The sequence below is a fragment of the Ixodes scapularis genome, unplaced genomic scaffold (genome assembly GCF_016920785.2).
Source record: "Ixodes scapularis isolate PalLabHiFi unplaced genomic scaffold, ASM1692078v2 PGA_scaffold7__128_contigs__length_106722199, whole genome shotgun sequence".
Taxonomy (NCBI): Eukaryota; Metazoa; Arthropoda; class Arachnida; order Ixodida; family Ixodidae; genus Ixodes; species Ixodes scapularis.
Window position 1 is genome coordinate 102,281,277 of NW_024609882.1, and position 16,294 is coordinate 102,297,570.

Genomic DNA, 16,294 nt, shown 5'->3' on the forward strand with positions numbered 1-16,294 from the left:
CCTACAAGCAAAGCCCAGCTAGACGCGCCTTGCTGATTCAGAACAGGATGCCCCCGACCTTCTTTTTTTTTTTTTTCGAAGTAGACCCTTCCCGCCTGAATAGCTGACCTTGTTTTCCGGATATTGGGGAGGAGGACAGAGCGTGACGCCCCAAGTGACGGGTGGGGACAACAAATACAATAATGACTCAGCGCTCGGCCGACATAACCGAACGCAACGTCAGCGTTCGGCTGAAGTTCGTGTTCTCCGGTGGGGGGGAGGAAGGGCTCTTTTGTTTCCACTACGGCCTGCATGAACAATGCAGCATGCACGGTCCCAGCTCAGCACAAAAGCCGAAGTGGGTCAAGCTCGCATTCTCTGAGGATAGATCCGGCACTTAACGTCGCTTTGTCGATTGTTAGTATTTTTTACATTAAACTGTGCTCCGCGCTCTATTGTAGAAGATGACATGGACATGCTCATAAGCCTGTCGGCATGTGCACAGGCCTTGCGTTGAGTAAGTACCGAGGTGCGGGGAAACAAACGGGTCAGAGCGCCCCATAGTTTCCCCCGCGAGCGCCTATCCAGAGATCTGCCCGTGCCTAGATCTGGGGACAACGCCAGCGTAGGGAAAACCGCTCGTAGGGAATCCGTTCGCGTAGTGGTGATGATGATGATAGCGTCACGTATGGCTCGCACACTGGCTCGCTGGCCTCGCCGTTTTCAACGGTTCTCAGTTTGAACTTCGGATGTGGTTGCTGGTTGCTCCGTAGCTTTTGTGCATGCTAGCGGCATAACGCCGACCCAGATAAGTACAAGTGCATGATTTGTGACATGTGCTTCAAGCAAATCTACAACTTAAAGAGGCACCTAAAGGAGGTTCACGGGGACGCTGACACGAGCTGGATCACACTGTCCGCTGCCGCCTTGCATGCGATCTGTGTCCAACAGCTTGATGCGCCACTTTGAAGCGAAACACGGGATCGTCGCGAGGCGTGACAAGTTAAAGTTCAATTTGTTAAAAGGTAAGTGCGCTCGCTTAGTTTTCTACCTTTTCTACAGAAGAAAAATCAATAACAATGCCTACCACTGTTACAAAATACGGTGTGGGCCTAGAGCAGAAAAGATATAATTCAAGCTCTCGTTTAAAGACTAAAAAATCTGAAAAGAGACGACAATTCATTACCACAAATTTGCATCCGCACCCATGGTGACTATTGCGATTGCACAGAGGGATAAAATACACTCGTCCTCTAATAGCACGAGCTGCCACATGAAATCCCAGCATATGTTGTCGTATCGGAAATTCATTAAAAGTGTATTGTTGGGCCAGTTTGGTCATCTCGAAAACATTGCAAAAAAAGAGGATAAGAACAGAAATGGCAACAAGCGTTACCATCCAGTATCGACTGACTGTTTAATGCGTGCTAAGAGAAGTACGAGAAGAAAGTCGGTTTGTTAATTTTTTTTTTCTTTCCTTTTCTCTTTTAAAAGGTTGTTCATCTTTCTAGAGCATCAAAATGCAACACTGCCTTTCTTTGAATCTCAGAGTAACACATTCTTTTCGATAGTGCCGCTTGTCCTGTTCCTCTCGTCTTTCGTGCAAATTGTTTTCGAGATGCTTAAAGGGATACTACAACGAAATTTCGGCGCTCATTTCTTTGGTCTATATGTGTTCAAAAGAGCAATATCACATGGAACATACCAATATCTTAAAAAAGTCTAGAAAAGGAATTTTAAAACAAACTAAACGATTAGCAAAGAGCACCTGGTGGATGTCACTAACGCCTCGTTTGTAATGCTCGTCTAGGAACCTTGACAGCTAGTGACGGAGGTTGTCTCGTCTCCGCGGCCACGACGAGAGAAGGGGGAAAGGAGGAACTCCCCTCTTCCCGAGAATCCCTTTTGTGTGTCGCAGAAGTCGCTATTGTCCCCCTAGAAGATTATAGAAGATTAACCCGTCACTCAAAATTCGTACAAAAGCAGCCGCTTCGGTGGCTCGAACGACTAGGCCATCCTCTCGACGTCAGCCTCGCCGTAGCTTTGCTTGTCTTGAGACGACCTACGTCACGATTGCGTTGGATGTCACGTGCTCTAAGCTGGGCCTTCTCCGAGCGCTTGCCAGAGTGGGCCGTTTATAACGAAAAATACAGCCACCAGGATCAAAATACAAACGTGCGATTGTCATTTACGGATATTGTGGATCATATTCAACCTATTTTTGAACATGACGGGAATATTTCAAATTTCGTTGAAGTATCCCTTTAAAACTTGCTGTGCGGTACGAGTTTATTCTTTCGTTCCCCTCTGAAAAGTGCTTTCAAAGTGGTAGTTTATGACGTCGTATACAGAGCTCTTTTGTTCTGCAGGTGCACGGTCCTCAAAAAGCTTGCGCACCAACTGGACTGATCAAAGCTATGCAACTCAGAGTATACTCCTGGAGAAGTGGCAATCGGTTCATTGCGTGACGTTTCATCGACAGCTCAGATTACGTTTTTTTCTGTAATAAGCTGCATGAGACTGTCACTGCGACAGTCTCATGCAGTGTCGGTAAGGTGGGTTAACATTTTTGTAATGAGCCCACCTTACCGACAGGCAGGCAGGCAGGCGGGTGGGTGGGTGGGTTAATGCATACCCCAGTGATACACGCAAGACGAAATGTCCCTACAGCGTGCAATTCGCATAACAAGCATCAATGAAACGATTGTGTTGACGAAACGTGTGTTCATGAAAAGTTGTCTACGAAACATAATTTTATGAAGCGAGTTTCGATGAAATGAAAGGGACCCTTTATGGAGTGGCATGCGCTGTGTAGCCGAAAACCCATATTTGACGTCATAAACGGTGAATGTGAAACATGGATATCTTGCGTTTGCCAACAATTTTGCACCAAATAATTGTCATATTTGGATTCATGGGGTAAAACCAGGCAAGAATTGACCTCCAACTATATTTTTAGGAACCACTTCAGCTTTCTTTAAGCCATGTTACTTTACAAGCATGACTTTCACATCAGGACATCAACAGGATCGCCTCCTAAAGCACACCTGTGCATGGGAATAGCCATACTTCCAGTGTATATACCTTATAACGTCCTGAAGGAGTATTTTACCACATGCAATTCATTTAGCACTGAATTGTTTGTGCGGTAACATACTTCCTTGTTACGTTAGGTCGAGAAAGAGTTGAATGAATGTCCGAGCCCTTTTTAAGATAAAATAGAATGTCAATTTTTATTCCTCGAGCCAACACTTGTTCTCGTGCATTGACGCTAAAGCTTGTGGATAGTGTTGCAAGTTGCACCAGGGAACGGTGACACGATAGCGGGAGGCACTCACTTGATCGAATGACGTTTTAGCGAACGCCCACGTTTCATCGAACGACACTTTAGCGAATAGTCAGACGCCGCGAAGCGGCGTTTTCGGGTGGGCCAAGTGAGTTCATATTTTTGTAATGAGTTGCCGTAGACTGTCGCCGCGAAGCGGCGTAAAGCGCAGCGCGACGGATGGGTTAACGCGCGCCCCCGTTATTCGCTAAAACGACCATTCGCTCAAATGTCGCCTTTCGCTAAAATGTCATTCGCTCTTCTGATATGGACCCCACGATAGCAGGGTAGAACAAGAGGTTTAATATGGCGATCGGCTCAGAGCCAGGTACGTTCTAGCCACGGGCGCAAGGCACGAGTTCATGCGCACGAGCCGCGGAGCTCTATTGGCTCTATCTGCTCGGCTGCTCAGTGTAGCCAACATCTCCCCCACACAGAAGAGTCAAAGTCTCAGGGGAGCCTTGACGCATCGGCCACTTCTCGTTTGTGAATGAAGATTGCCTTCACATTCTATACGTGGCTCTTGAGCATCTCCGCTCTCAACGACTTCCGCATCCCACTTCTGACACCATGTTGCAAGTTGCGCCAGGAAAGGTGACACGATAGCAAGGTAGAAGAAGAGGCGATCGGCTCAGAGCCGGGTACGTTCTAGCCACGGGCGCAAGGCACGAGTTCATGCGCACGAGCCGCGGAGCTCTATCTGCTCGGCTGCTCAGTGTAAGCTTAAAGGAGCGATGCAACAATTTTTGTACTGTGCACAAATACCGCTTAAATCGGATCCCTAACGTTAATGACCTATGAAACACGCGTTCGTTTTTCACCCCACGCAATAGAAGTCCCAGAAAAAAATTTAAGAAAAACGAGCGGCGTTCACCCCCTCAACTCGCAGCCAGAACAAGCGGCCACGTGATCTGGAGCCGATTATATGCCGCCAGTGTTGATCATAGCCACGCGCAGGGGTTGGCAAAGCGCAGGACACGCGCTGAGTTCCAGACATTGTTATGGCTCGGCTGTTGTCGTCGTTGCAGCGATTGGACACGGGTCACAACCCGAATGCTTCTCGAGCTAGCAATTGTCACGAGCCCAAGTCGAGTGCCCACGCAATGCTCGGGTCCAATCTATGAACCGCATTCAAATATCGTCACTTGGGTGTACTGGGATCCCCGAGTTACGTCATCAAATTTTGCAAAGGAGAGATTGAATGAAAATGATCGCTTTTGTCCTTGAAATTACACCACAACAAAGGAGTTTCTTGGCCAATGGTGTTGCGTGTGAGTATCCTTGAGTCCGAGGTGTGCCAGTAAGCTAGTGTAGAGAGAAAAACATTCCAATTGAATATCGTTGCACAGCTCCTTTAAGCACATAACCTTAAGCACATAAGCTTAAGCACAAACCTAGCACACCTGATTGTAGCGGCTTTGGCCGTTGCCACAGGTATGTATGATGGGAGTATGGCTACCTGGGGAGTGAAGCAGAGGGGTCATAGTGTTACCCTAATATCCCGAGAGATAGCCCACCTAAAATCAATAAAAAAATGGCTCAAATTAAGGAGTGGGCTCACTTGCAGTGTGAAGCAATAATGGCTCTACTTGCCAGGCGGCAATGGTTCATTATATCTTGTCATAGCTAACTCGACACAATAACTAGACACGTTATATCCCCAATAGCTAACTAAAAGAAAAAAAAGCAAATGAAGCCAAAAACTGGGGTGGCTTACCTTTCGAGGCTGGGGCATCTCTCAGAATTTTATGGTAAGCATATATCTAACGTCTACAGTTTACATGCTACCAACACACTGGGGTTTTTTAGCTGCTCTTGTGACTGCCACTATAATGAGACTTGACTCTTTTCTAGGGGTGTATGAATACTTTAATATCGGAATACAAATAAAATAGTAAGCTCTCGGATAAATCGATTCGCGAATAAAATTCTTAGTGTTTGGTTAACCATAGATTTAAAATGTTCTGTGAAAGATGCGCGGTCGACATGGAGCCAAAGAAACTTGTGCTCCCTCTCCATTGTAGTGCGCACTTGCATTGAACTTATGAATATGCAAAACATATTTTGGTTTGTGTTTTTTTTTTTTTTGTCCTCCCGTCACTCACATAGCAGGTGCACTTGCAAACACTACACATGTGGGGTGCAGTGAACCTGTTCTTGCAGGCCGTAGTGTTTAGGAGTGCACCTCCTATGTGGGCATTGGGAGCACAAAAAAACCATAGACTGCATGCTACAGCTAAAAGTCTGATTGGGATGTACATTTAGTGAAACAAACATGAAGATGTTTTAAAGCAGGGGGTATATGATGTGACTGAGATACCACTCTTAATTCAGGCCATTTCATTTTAAGCTTTCTTTCTTCTCTGCCTGCCAGAATTCAGTGACTGGAGGGAGGCTAAGGATGGCAGAGAGCATGTTCGCTTCATTCTCCACGACGGACCCAAGGGACGAGATGAGGGTGTCCTGAAAAGGTATTACTACTGCCACCGCTCTGGATCATTTCAGAGCAAGAGGTAAATGACAACTGAGAACCCAGGGCACTTGTAAGATTAATGTGCAATGCTTAGCCACAATTCAAGCTACAGAGAAAGATGGCAAGGTGACAGTAGAGTACCAGGCAGAACACTACGGCCACCCGAAGGAACTGAAGCACCAGCGCCTCTTTACGACTGAGAAGGAGGCTTTAGCTGATAAACTAAAGCAAAGCATCCCCGCCCGTAAAGATCTGGTAGACGCACATTCTTCTGCTGGCAGTGAGATGGGCAGGCTACATTTGCTCTCAATGAAAGACATTGGCAACATCTCCGTCGAGCATGAAATTCTGACGAAAGAGCTACGGCACTGAACAAAGTCAGATTCCCCAGTCCTGTACTGACATGGAGGAAGGAAAACAAAAAGAGAGCTTTGAGCTTGCCCTGATGACTGTCCCTCAGAAAGAACGCCTCACAAAGCTTGGCCCCAAGTTTCTGTGCATTAACTACACTCATAATATAAATGGCCACAATCTGCAACTGAAGACTCATGACAGCTGCAGAAGATCAGTCAGGCATGCCATGCACATATTTGATCTCAAGGTAACTAGACACCAAGGCTATGAAACACTCCTTAAGGCCATAAAGGTAATGCATGGGAGGAAGTGATGGGCTGTGCCCAACATTGGATGCTCTGCTCGTGGCATGTAAGCCACAACTGGGCTCTGAAGTTGCAGTCAGTCCAAGATATAAGCAAACCCGTGACAGTCTTTGCGACGAGTTGTGGGCGCTGAGAAATTGCAAAGATGAGGGTCAATTCCAACGACCTCCAACAGGCCTCCCGTGTCAGAAACTAAGTGAAGAGGCTGATCCAAAACTAATTCAACAAGTACAGGAGTTTCTTCAGTACTTTGGGCACTACCATGGTGGCAGAGCCTAACAGTGGGCGCTCTGCTTCAGAAAGGGCATTCCTTTTAATACTACCAACCACTTGGAGGCATTGTACAAGGACCTGAAGTCACGCTAATGCATGGAACTCGCAACCAGAGGCTTGACAAGCTGTTGATGATCCTCTTCGAACTGAGCCGTGACCGGCTCTACGAGCGTCCCAAGTCGCTCGTAAAAGGAAAAACGAATCGGCATGATGCAGCCCTTTTTCGGAGGCACCAGGAGGGGATGAAAATTCCAGCATCAGATGTAGAACAGCTGCAAAATGGCAATGGCTGGCTTGTAAAGTCTCAGTCCCAGACAGAGAGAAGCTACCATGTTGAGAAGGGCGACCCCCGCCAGAGTTGCGTGCTTCGTTGCAGGGACTGTGACATCTTTATCGACAGTTACAAGTGCACTTGCAATGACAGCCTGATTTCATCATCAATGTGCAAGCATATTCCCGCAGTAGCTTACCTGGGGATCCATGTGACGACCGTGGAGGAGGCCGACACTGAGCCAGGTGTAGAAATGCCATCAACAACACGTGAAGAAACAGGCTTTACGTTAGATGATGAGCCACAGTCCCTCTTGGATGACATTCGGCAGGGTATTGAGGTAGGGATGGAGAAGACTCAACCAAATTCAGAGGACAACATATGTTCAACAATAAGTGGACTGAACAAGTCCCTCTCCAGGAAGAAATTGACAAGCTCTTCAAGCTCCCTGGTGTTGAAATACCGTACCAAGGCCCAAGATGTACTTGACTCTGTTCATGATGAGACTTCTCCAAAACCTGGGGTAATCCCTCACAACAAAAAGATGGAAAAACAACCACGGTACTTTCCCCCCCAAAAAACGCCCTGGTTCTGGTCCCATGCATGGCAAACCTCCCACCAGCTTGGAGCAGCAGCACATCATGTAGGGCCTTGTAGCCAGGTGAGTTCCTACAGAAGGAGCAGCATCCGCTCAGCTCCATGTGGATGTTCCGAGCATGTCTGTGCTGGCCCTCAAGGAGCATGACTACTTTGCAAATCAGTAGTCGTGACAATTGGACTCCAAAAAGGGGCAGTATTCTTCTTGCAAAAAGCAATGGCGTGTTGGACAGCTTGGATTTCTTTCCACTTTGGAGAATGTCACGAGAGGCTCGAGCTAAAGGCAAGAGGGGCATCTCTTACCATCCTCCAACAGGTTACGTTAGGCGAGGCATTATATGCTGACCTTAATCGTAACGCTTTTTTAACAACCAGGGATTGGCAATTTTATTTAAGTTGATCCGGAACGGTTGTCTCTAAATTAACGGGCAACCATAGTGCCTCGAAATGCTCGTTTATAAGCATGCCCCTCGCTGAAGCCGGCACTTTTTTTTTAGATAGTATTACTGCACGAGAATGTGCAGCTTTTTCCGCTTTGGAGAATGTCTAGAGGTGCTCGAGCTCGCCATTCTCCAACAGGTGGCTTATGTTATCAGCTGGTCTTAAAGGCCACGGTCCCACTGAATGTGGCAGTTTAGCTACTTTTTGGCAGGTCATTACTCATCTCCTTTTAAATACTGTTTTGTGGGATCGATGTCATTCGAAAGGCAATGCAATCCTCTTTCATTTGATATTATGTATGTGTTGGGTTTTACTGTCCATGCGCGTTTGTAGTGTTGCGAATATGATGTCGCGGACCCTCACTTGCTCCGCTAGTTCATGTTTTATGAACGATCTATTAAAGATAGCATGGTTCCAATATAGCAGTTTTGTTAATATGATGTCGGAGCAGAATGTAACGATACACTTTTTTGGTATTTGCATTACTTTGTTTTTTTCATCCCTCCGAATATTGCCCTAAAATTGACATTTTTCAGCGCAAATATGTTTTTAATGACAAGCTCTAGGGCAATGAAATTAGCTACAGATGTAGTGCTTATAATTGGTAATATGCAGAAAAAAATTTATTGTTGTGCAAAATTTTTTTGTTTAGATATTTTATATCAAACGTAGCACTTTTTTGTGCTTCGAGTCATGGTACTTCAAATGCCGGTGAGGAAATAATTAAACTATGATAAAACCTTTTATAACATTTAGAGCTACAATGGTTCCCCAAAAGGTGGACGGTGGCTTTTTTTCATTTTCAAAGTCATAACGCTCCAGGAGCCCTTCAAACTTACCTATTTTTGACGCATATCTTGTTTGGACATCGAACAGATTTATTGGCATCTAATAACATTTATTCGTTGGAATAGATATACATTGCGATGTATTACATTTTCACAATGATTTTGCTTTGGTTTCTTAATAGGTGTAGAGCTTATCTAATTTTAAAAACATTAAAACACTATTTGGGTGTTTTGTTGCGCTACCTGGCGGATGGCAGACAAACTGCTGATTTCTAGTGTTCAAACAATTTCCGAGGGCGGCGTTGGCGTCTGTATCATCATCAATCTGCGTGTCTTTTTACCTTCACATTTAAAAAATATATTGGAAGATTTACTATCGATAAATGAATGGTTTAAGTACTGGGTCAGGTTAATAAATCTAAGACAAATAATTACACACGCGTAGCGTGATATAATGTGTTCATTATTCGATATGATTGAAATCAATAAACAATTAAGACGAAGAGGAAAATAATACACCCGAGTTCAGTTCATGCCTAGAGTCACTAAATGAGCTTTAAACTATCGGCTACTCCGTTCCCGAAAATTGTTTTGGGCGCCGCCATTTTGGGTCTTGTTCAGAGCAAACGCAACTGCCGATCGTCATGATCCTAAAGTACGACTTCCTCACCGTTAGATGCGGTGCTAGGAAGCTGATGCAATATTGCAGTGCTCTGTCGCGGGCTGTTTAAACATTTGTGGGGGACGGAAGAGCGTTTCCTGTGATTTTAGATGAAGCTTCAGGTAACTGGCAACCATGATTTTAAGCCACAATATGGCCAAGTGTCGTTACTCTGAACCGTAGCTAATTTACTGGCACAAGCGGGAACAATGAGGAAGAGGCAGGTGTCAAAAGGTAGTTAGTGGCTTGTGGAATCCACGGGGCTTACGTCATGGCCCCTCCAGGTATTACAAGCCTCTTGAACAAGAGCATGAATAGTGTCATTAAATAAGCTACGCGTCAAAGTAGCGACACTTGGCCATATTGTGGCTTATAATCGTGGTTGCCAGTTATTCGAAGCTTTACCTGAAATCGGAAGAAACGCTTCTCCGTCCTCCATTTTAAACAGTGTGCGACAAAGCAAAGCAACATTACGTGAGCTTCCTAACACCGAATATAATGCTGAGGATGTTGCACTTTTGAATCATGATGATCGGCAGTTGCGCCTGCTCTGCACAAGCACCAAAATGGCGGCGTTCACAACACTGTCGGGGAAGAGAGTGCCGATACTCTAAGCGCAGCTAATTTATTTGCTCTAGTTCCCGCGAAACTCCTTTTCCCTGACTGAAACTGAAAGTAAATATGCATAATACACCATTATTATAGCTTATTTAGTTATAACCAAATACACATAATGAGAGGAGGAAGCGGCCGGGTAGGAGGAACGCGGGTTTTATGTGCGACCGTTCTAACCGTCTCAAAAAAGAGAACGCGCGAGCTTGCGCTGGTTTAAAAAAAGGCATCCAAAGAAAAGAGGCGGCACGCTGTGCTCTTTCTTATTATGCTTCTAATTGGAAATTGTGTGTATATTTATACAGCCGGAAGTTAGTCCGCCTTAGTGGGCGTCTGACTCTCAGCTGTAGATGAGCAATTTAGCCAGTGCGGTACAACCGTAAACCTGGGGTCTTTAACGTGCACCACACAGTAGTGATACACGACCGCACGCCGGTACGATGCTCTTCCAGATCGAAACGGGCAGGGGCGGGGTGGCTTCTGCAGCGCAAGCTTTCGCTCCAAGCGCTCCGAGCTGGCGTGCGCTAGACCATGCACTCGGCCACCGACCCCCCCCCCCCCCCCCCCCCCTTGTGCGTCTAATTTATATACAGGTATAAGTATTTGAAGATCGACGATGGACGTCGATCGTCTCGAGGTAATGTAACGTAATAACATTATATAAATAATAAACTTGTTGAAGGACTGAACGACTCAATTTTTCAATTCTTGGATTGTAATATGGCGGTAGGCTATTGTACTTACTGTTGATGAAGAGCAATATGAGGGGACGTGGTAATGATTAAATGATGAGGCTCTATAAGGACGACGACATTAGTGGGTGTCGAACCACAACGTGCAGTGCCAGACTTCTTTCAAGTATCGTGTACCCAAAGACTTTCTTCACCCGCAACAGAATATGGTAGAATCAATGAGGATGCTGCTTTACAGCTGTACGTGGAACAGGAAAATTGCACTGTGCAGAAGTGCGGCCTATTCGTTAATAGGAGGGGCGGATTTCTAGCAGCATTCCCTGATTGACTACTTGGAACAAATGGCTTTGTTGACGTAAAGTGTCCCCGTTCCAAACGATTCTTGAAGCATACTTGAACCGCAAAGGAGTATGAGGCGAAAAATAAGAAAAAGGAGCCTGGTGTGAAAGGTCCAAATCACCACCTTAGCTTCTACTATCAAATACAAGGGCAGTTACACAATACACAAAGAGAGTTTTGTGATTTAGTTATATTTACACTCAAGGGCATTGATATCCAACGTATTCAGAGAGATGACACCTTCTGGTCAACCAACATAGAGCCTTTTCTACTCAAGTTTTACATGGAAGGCCCGACCTCCGCTGAAATTCCTTACGTAGATGAGTTGTCCGACCGAATAAACTGTGATTACTCCCAATTTGGGAATCTCTCGATCTTCGTTCGTAAGCCATAGTATCATGAGGTTGAGGGGTGTGGCTCTTCGCCCGCCGAATATCGCTTCGGCGGGTGTTTTTACCGTGTAAGATGAGACCGTCGCGTGCTGCTGGAACAACAACCTGGCGATTCTTCACTGAACGGCTTCTTCCGTAAGCTTCAAAAGGGCTTTTTTTTTTCGCACATCATCTGTTCTGCATGCCCGTTAGTTGCAGGATGGTATGGTGCACTAATGTGATGCCTGATGCCGGTTTTTTTTTTTCTTCAAAAACTTGTTCATTTTGTTTGAAGCAAGATTTGGCGCGTTATCAGAGAAAAGTATTTTCGGTAGGGCAAAAGTAGGTAAAAGAGACCGTAGAACGTCAATGACGTGTTTGGACGTCGTGGCAGGCATCGTGTAAACTTCCAGCCACTTACGCATCGCCCATTACTCCGCAGTTGCGGATACGTTTCGCCACCCACCGATTGAATAGTGGATCGTTTTCAGTTACTGTTCATGATCGCGTTGGACTCAAGGAAGACTTCGAGTCTTTCCAGAAAGTTAGCCCAGGTGCCAGGACTTTTGTCCAAAGTGGTAAGTGTTCGAAACGTCGACAACGTCGGTAGCCACGTGTTGTGCTTGACACTGAACACTTACCATTCGCTGAGAAGAAACTTGCTTGTTCGTCTGCCACGAGTCGTCCGATATCAGGTCATCACCGCAACACCATCTCCCGACAAAAACGCATGTCCATAGAGAGCAATCACGTAAACTTATAAATTCCCGAACGCTCATAACTTGCCGTCGCTAAACGCCGTTCATTCATAGCGTCATCATTGCAAATAAACGTCTTCCTATTTCTTCTGATGGTTTTCATCATATTCCTCCTAAGCTGTACTTACAACATTATTTGTTCGGTACTTCCGAAAATATTGCAACGGCGTTTGTTTTCTGGGAACCTATAATGTAACAACCTTTACAACATCTTCTGGACCCCGTGAAACACAATATTTCGTGACGTTATTTTAATCGTCATTAAAATGGTGAGGTAAATACCGTAAATCACGAAGCAGCTCACTCGACGTCCGCTTCCACTGGTTTCTTGGAAGATTGAGTCTACTGAGCGTGCATTTCTGCAGAAGAAATTTTCATTGATAGAATATTAACACGTCAATCAACATTTGATTCCTTCTTGGTAAGATTTATTGCGAAAGTCCGTTACAAACGCCGAACCGCATCGCCCTATATCAGAGAACAATTTATACCCAGCCTGACATTCTCGCATACATCCGTTTGCTGGGCCACGCTACTTGAGCTAGCTGAGCACAGCTGGCAGCGGCGCGAGCAAGGCCACGAGGGGAACGTGATGGTGCTCGAGCCATCCCACTGTGAACCAATGTTTCGGCCACCCCACGGGTGCGTGTCGCCATCTATTGGTTGAACTAACGCCTTGTTCAAGATGGCTGCCGTGGGACCGCAGCCTTAATGGCCAGAGCTTGCCAATTTAATTTCAAATTTATGCAGACAGGTTACCTCTAAGTTAATGTGTAACCACAATACCTCAAGTTGCCTGTTACATGCTTATTTTTTTATTTTGCATACTGCTGCACGAGAATGTGAAAGTTGCAGTTCCCGCGACATACCAAATTATTTTAGTATGTGACTTATATGCTTTAGGATATAATCATTTACTTGCTAATAAGTGCCTATAATCACCGTTTCATTGTTTTGTGAGCCAAGAGGGAGTGACCACTGGCGACCACAAGCATGAGGATCTGCTATAGGAAGCATAATCATGTAAGTCATCCCTGTGTGCACGGGATAGTTTTTAACGGGCTAGGTGAGATTCAATTGCCAGCATTTTAAAAAGCGATAACTCAGAGGAGAGTAAAAGTACAAGCAAGCTGGTGATTTGCAGACGAAAAACTGAAACACCAGAAGGAAAAAGGACACGAAAAAAAGGATGACACACACACACCGTCTCGAACACAGCTGAAGGTTTATTCTAAAACCACACCCTTTTATAACGGTACAGCACAGTCAACGCCAAGAACCCTCACACCAAGTCACACACCCAGACTGTCAGCAAGAGCAAACAAAAGAAATGCACTCGACGCTTCCATACGTGCCAAGGTCAAGCAACTGACAAAAAAAAAATTGCATTGGTCAAAAAGTTTGTACTTGCTTGTGAATCACCATCGACGAGACACTTACACAATTACCAGCAGAATCAATACTAAGAGTTTCTTCTACCACGCGTTTGAACTGATCTCGCTCGGCTTATCACCGTGGTGGCCATCCAATTCGGATGACAACTGTTGCAAACTTGTAAATGTACTACAGTTTCTGAATTTGGGGATTGCAGGAGGACACACCTTTTGTGCTCCATGATTTGCTCATTAACATAACATCCAGTTTAAAGGGGTAGTGAAACGAAATTTCAGCGCCGATCTTGTTGCATAAATATGGGCTAGGGACAGGCACCACCTCGGAAATATAAATATTGCGCTGTAAAACGCAGAAGAACTAATTTTAAACATAATTAAACGATTTCAAATTCTCATCTGGTGGATGGGGGGAAGTTCTCGTGACATCACTTGTGCCATAATAGCAGCGCCGTTCTGCGGCAATACGGCGTGCCGGCAGAATTCGCCTAGGCCTGAACGCGTTTGCAAAGCCTTGGCGGAGAAAGCCAAAGCGTAGTTGGCCACAGTGAGCTCGTTCTCGTTGCGGCTCTTTGCACGACACGACCCGAGCGTGCTTCTGGTACGGCCGGTATTAGTTGCTGCGAGTCGCGAGCTGCGAGCCGACGTTAAAAAGGATATGTTTGAACCAGAGTGTCGAACCGATATTTATATTGGTTCGGTTCGGGTTCGGGTTCACGGCTTTCGGTTCAGTTCCGGGGCGCCAAAAATAACGGTTCAAACCGGTTCGAACCGGTTTGAACCGCTAAATTGAGAATATATTTTCCGCGTTGTTCTGTCAATAGGCGCCATTTAGGCCGTGAAACTAACTGCTGTAAACGATCTGATTTTTGCGAGGACCTATTTTTGAGAATTTCGCGAATCGCCTACAATTCGCGAAAAATGGGTCCAGCGAACAATTTCGGTAAAACGTAAACAGATTGAAATTTATATTGAGATTCCACCGTGTCGAGAAAATTACAACCCGCGAATTATTCCAAAACTTCAGCTTTGACCTAAATCGCGAAATATTGAGCCCACGAAAAATAGTCGTTTACAGTATATAGTCTTTTTTTTTTACTTGTTCAATTTAGTTTTATTCTCAGGTACCAAAATTATAAAATTCTGTTATTTATTCCTACACAACAAGAAAGGAAAATCTACATTAACATACAAAACGTCGTGTTTATACGACTCAACATCCCTTCGTTTACCAGAGTCACATATATTGTACCTGAATCGAAATGTTTTCGGAAGTGAAGTAGGTTGCCTAAAATACCCGTGATTGGTACAACTTTGTGTCGCAGTATTAGATGTTGAATCGTGGTTTTGCCCTTGAACTAAGGAATTAATTACAGTGAATACAATCATGAAATGGGCACCTCGTCGCCATATATATCATGAAATGTGTTTTACGGAATACGTTTCACAATATATATATGATGACGAGACGACTGAGCTTAAGGGAATATAATTTTCAAAAATGTCACGAAAGTCACGGGACAAGTCCTTACAGTCTATATTTTATAGGAACACTAAGCGACAATCGCAATGCTTGTTTTTCTAACTAGCATATTGTTTGCTCTCAGCACCATGATGCGGGCGACGAATCATACGAAAAGGAGTTGCTGAAATTGTTGACTCTAACCTATGAGCAGCTTAATACTGAGATCGAATCTGACCTAAAACAGTGCTTACCCATGTGAACATTTTCTTATATTGGATAAACTGGCATAGCCTGGATGTCGAGGTTTGCTCTTGACAAAATGCAGGTCAATTTAATTTGCAAATAAGCATCACCCTCGCTAATTGATTATTTTTGTTAAATAGAACAAAGTCGTATTTCATGCTCTACTCAATTCGGAAGCTACCTAATTGGACACTTTCTGAGAGTTTAAGTGTGCAATCGTCATAGTTCCACCATTCAATCCAGTAAAAAAACGCGATAGTAAAAACACATAAAAAAACGCGATAATAAACTTCTATATATTTGAGAAGTTATATATGCGTGAGGAACACATATAGTTATTTAAATTAGCCTCAAAATAATAAAAAAAAAGCATTATTTAAATCTTTTCAAAATCACCTATAACGTGTCTATAGAGGATAAGAGCGCCGAAAAATATTTGCCGAACATCTTTCAGATAATTTAAAGGCGCATTTACTTATATATCTTGGAGGTGAGAATCTTCTATTTATGATGCCAAATCTTCAGACAGGAATTAACTATATTTTTATTATCATCGATAAATTTGACTTTATGAAGTTCACATAACCGCCTGAGACCGACACGGAAGGACGATACTCGAAAATACGCCAGCTGTTGTGTCTTCGGCAACGTGCTTTTGTTAGCTGTTTTGCAGTGTAAAATAGTGGGTTGCAGGGCATGCCAAAAACACTGTGGTCACATGATATATCGGAAGGCAAATACACGAAATGTGCAGAAATAAGGAGATGACGTGCAATTTTTTCTAAATCATCCCTTACACAACGCTTTACTGCAAAAAGAAATGCATAGAAATGCATAAAATGATATTCCTAATTAAACATAGATTCCGCGCAGGGCAAACAAAGATTTTTTAGAATCCTAATATAAATCACTTTTGGGCATCAGCTTGCCTCAGCTCGAAACGTCGCGGGATACTA

At 44.5% G+C, this 16,294-nt stretch overlaps 1 protein-coding gene across 1 annotated transcript in view; it reads left to right on the forward strand.

Annotated features, from left to right (window-relative positions):
- The first annotated feature begins 692 nt into the window (after positions 1-692).
- The window catches only part of LOC121833340 (nuclear pore complex protein Nup50-like), a 30,279-nt gene continuing 14,677 nt past the window's right edge, over positions 693-16,294 (forward strand). The window contains exons 1-2 of the mRNA XM_042286561.1: positions 693-1,004; positions 5,679-5,775. Coding sequence (XP_042142495.1) covers positions 911-1,004; positions 5,679-5,775 — 191 coding nt within the window. The 5' untranslated portion in view covers positions 693-910. The remainder of the gene's footprint in view (positions 1,005-5,678; positions 5,776-16,294) is intronic.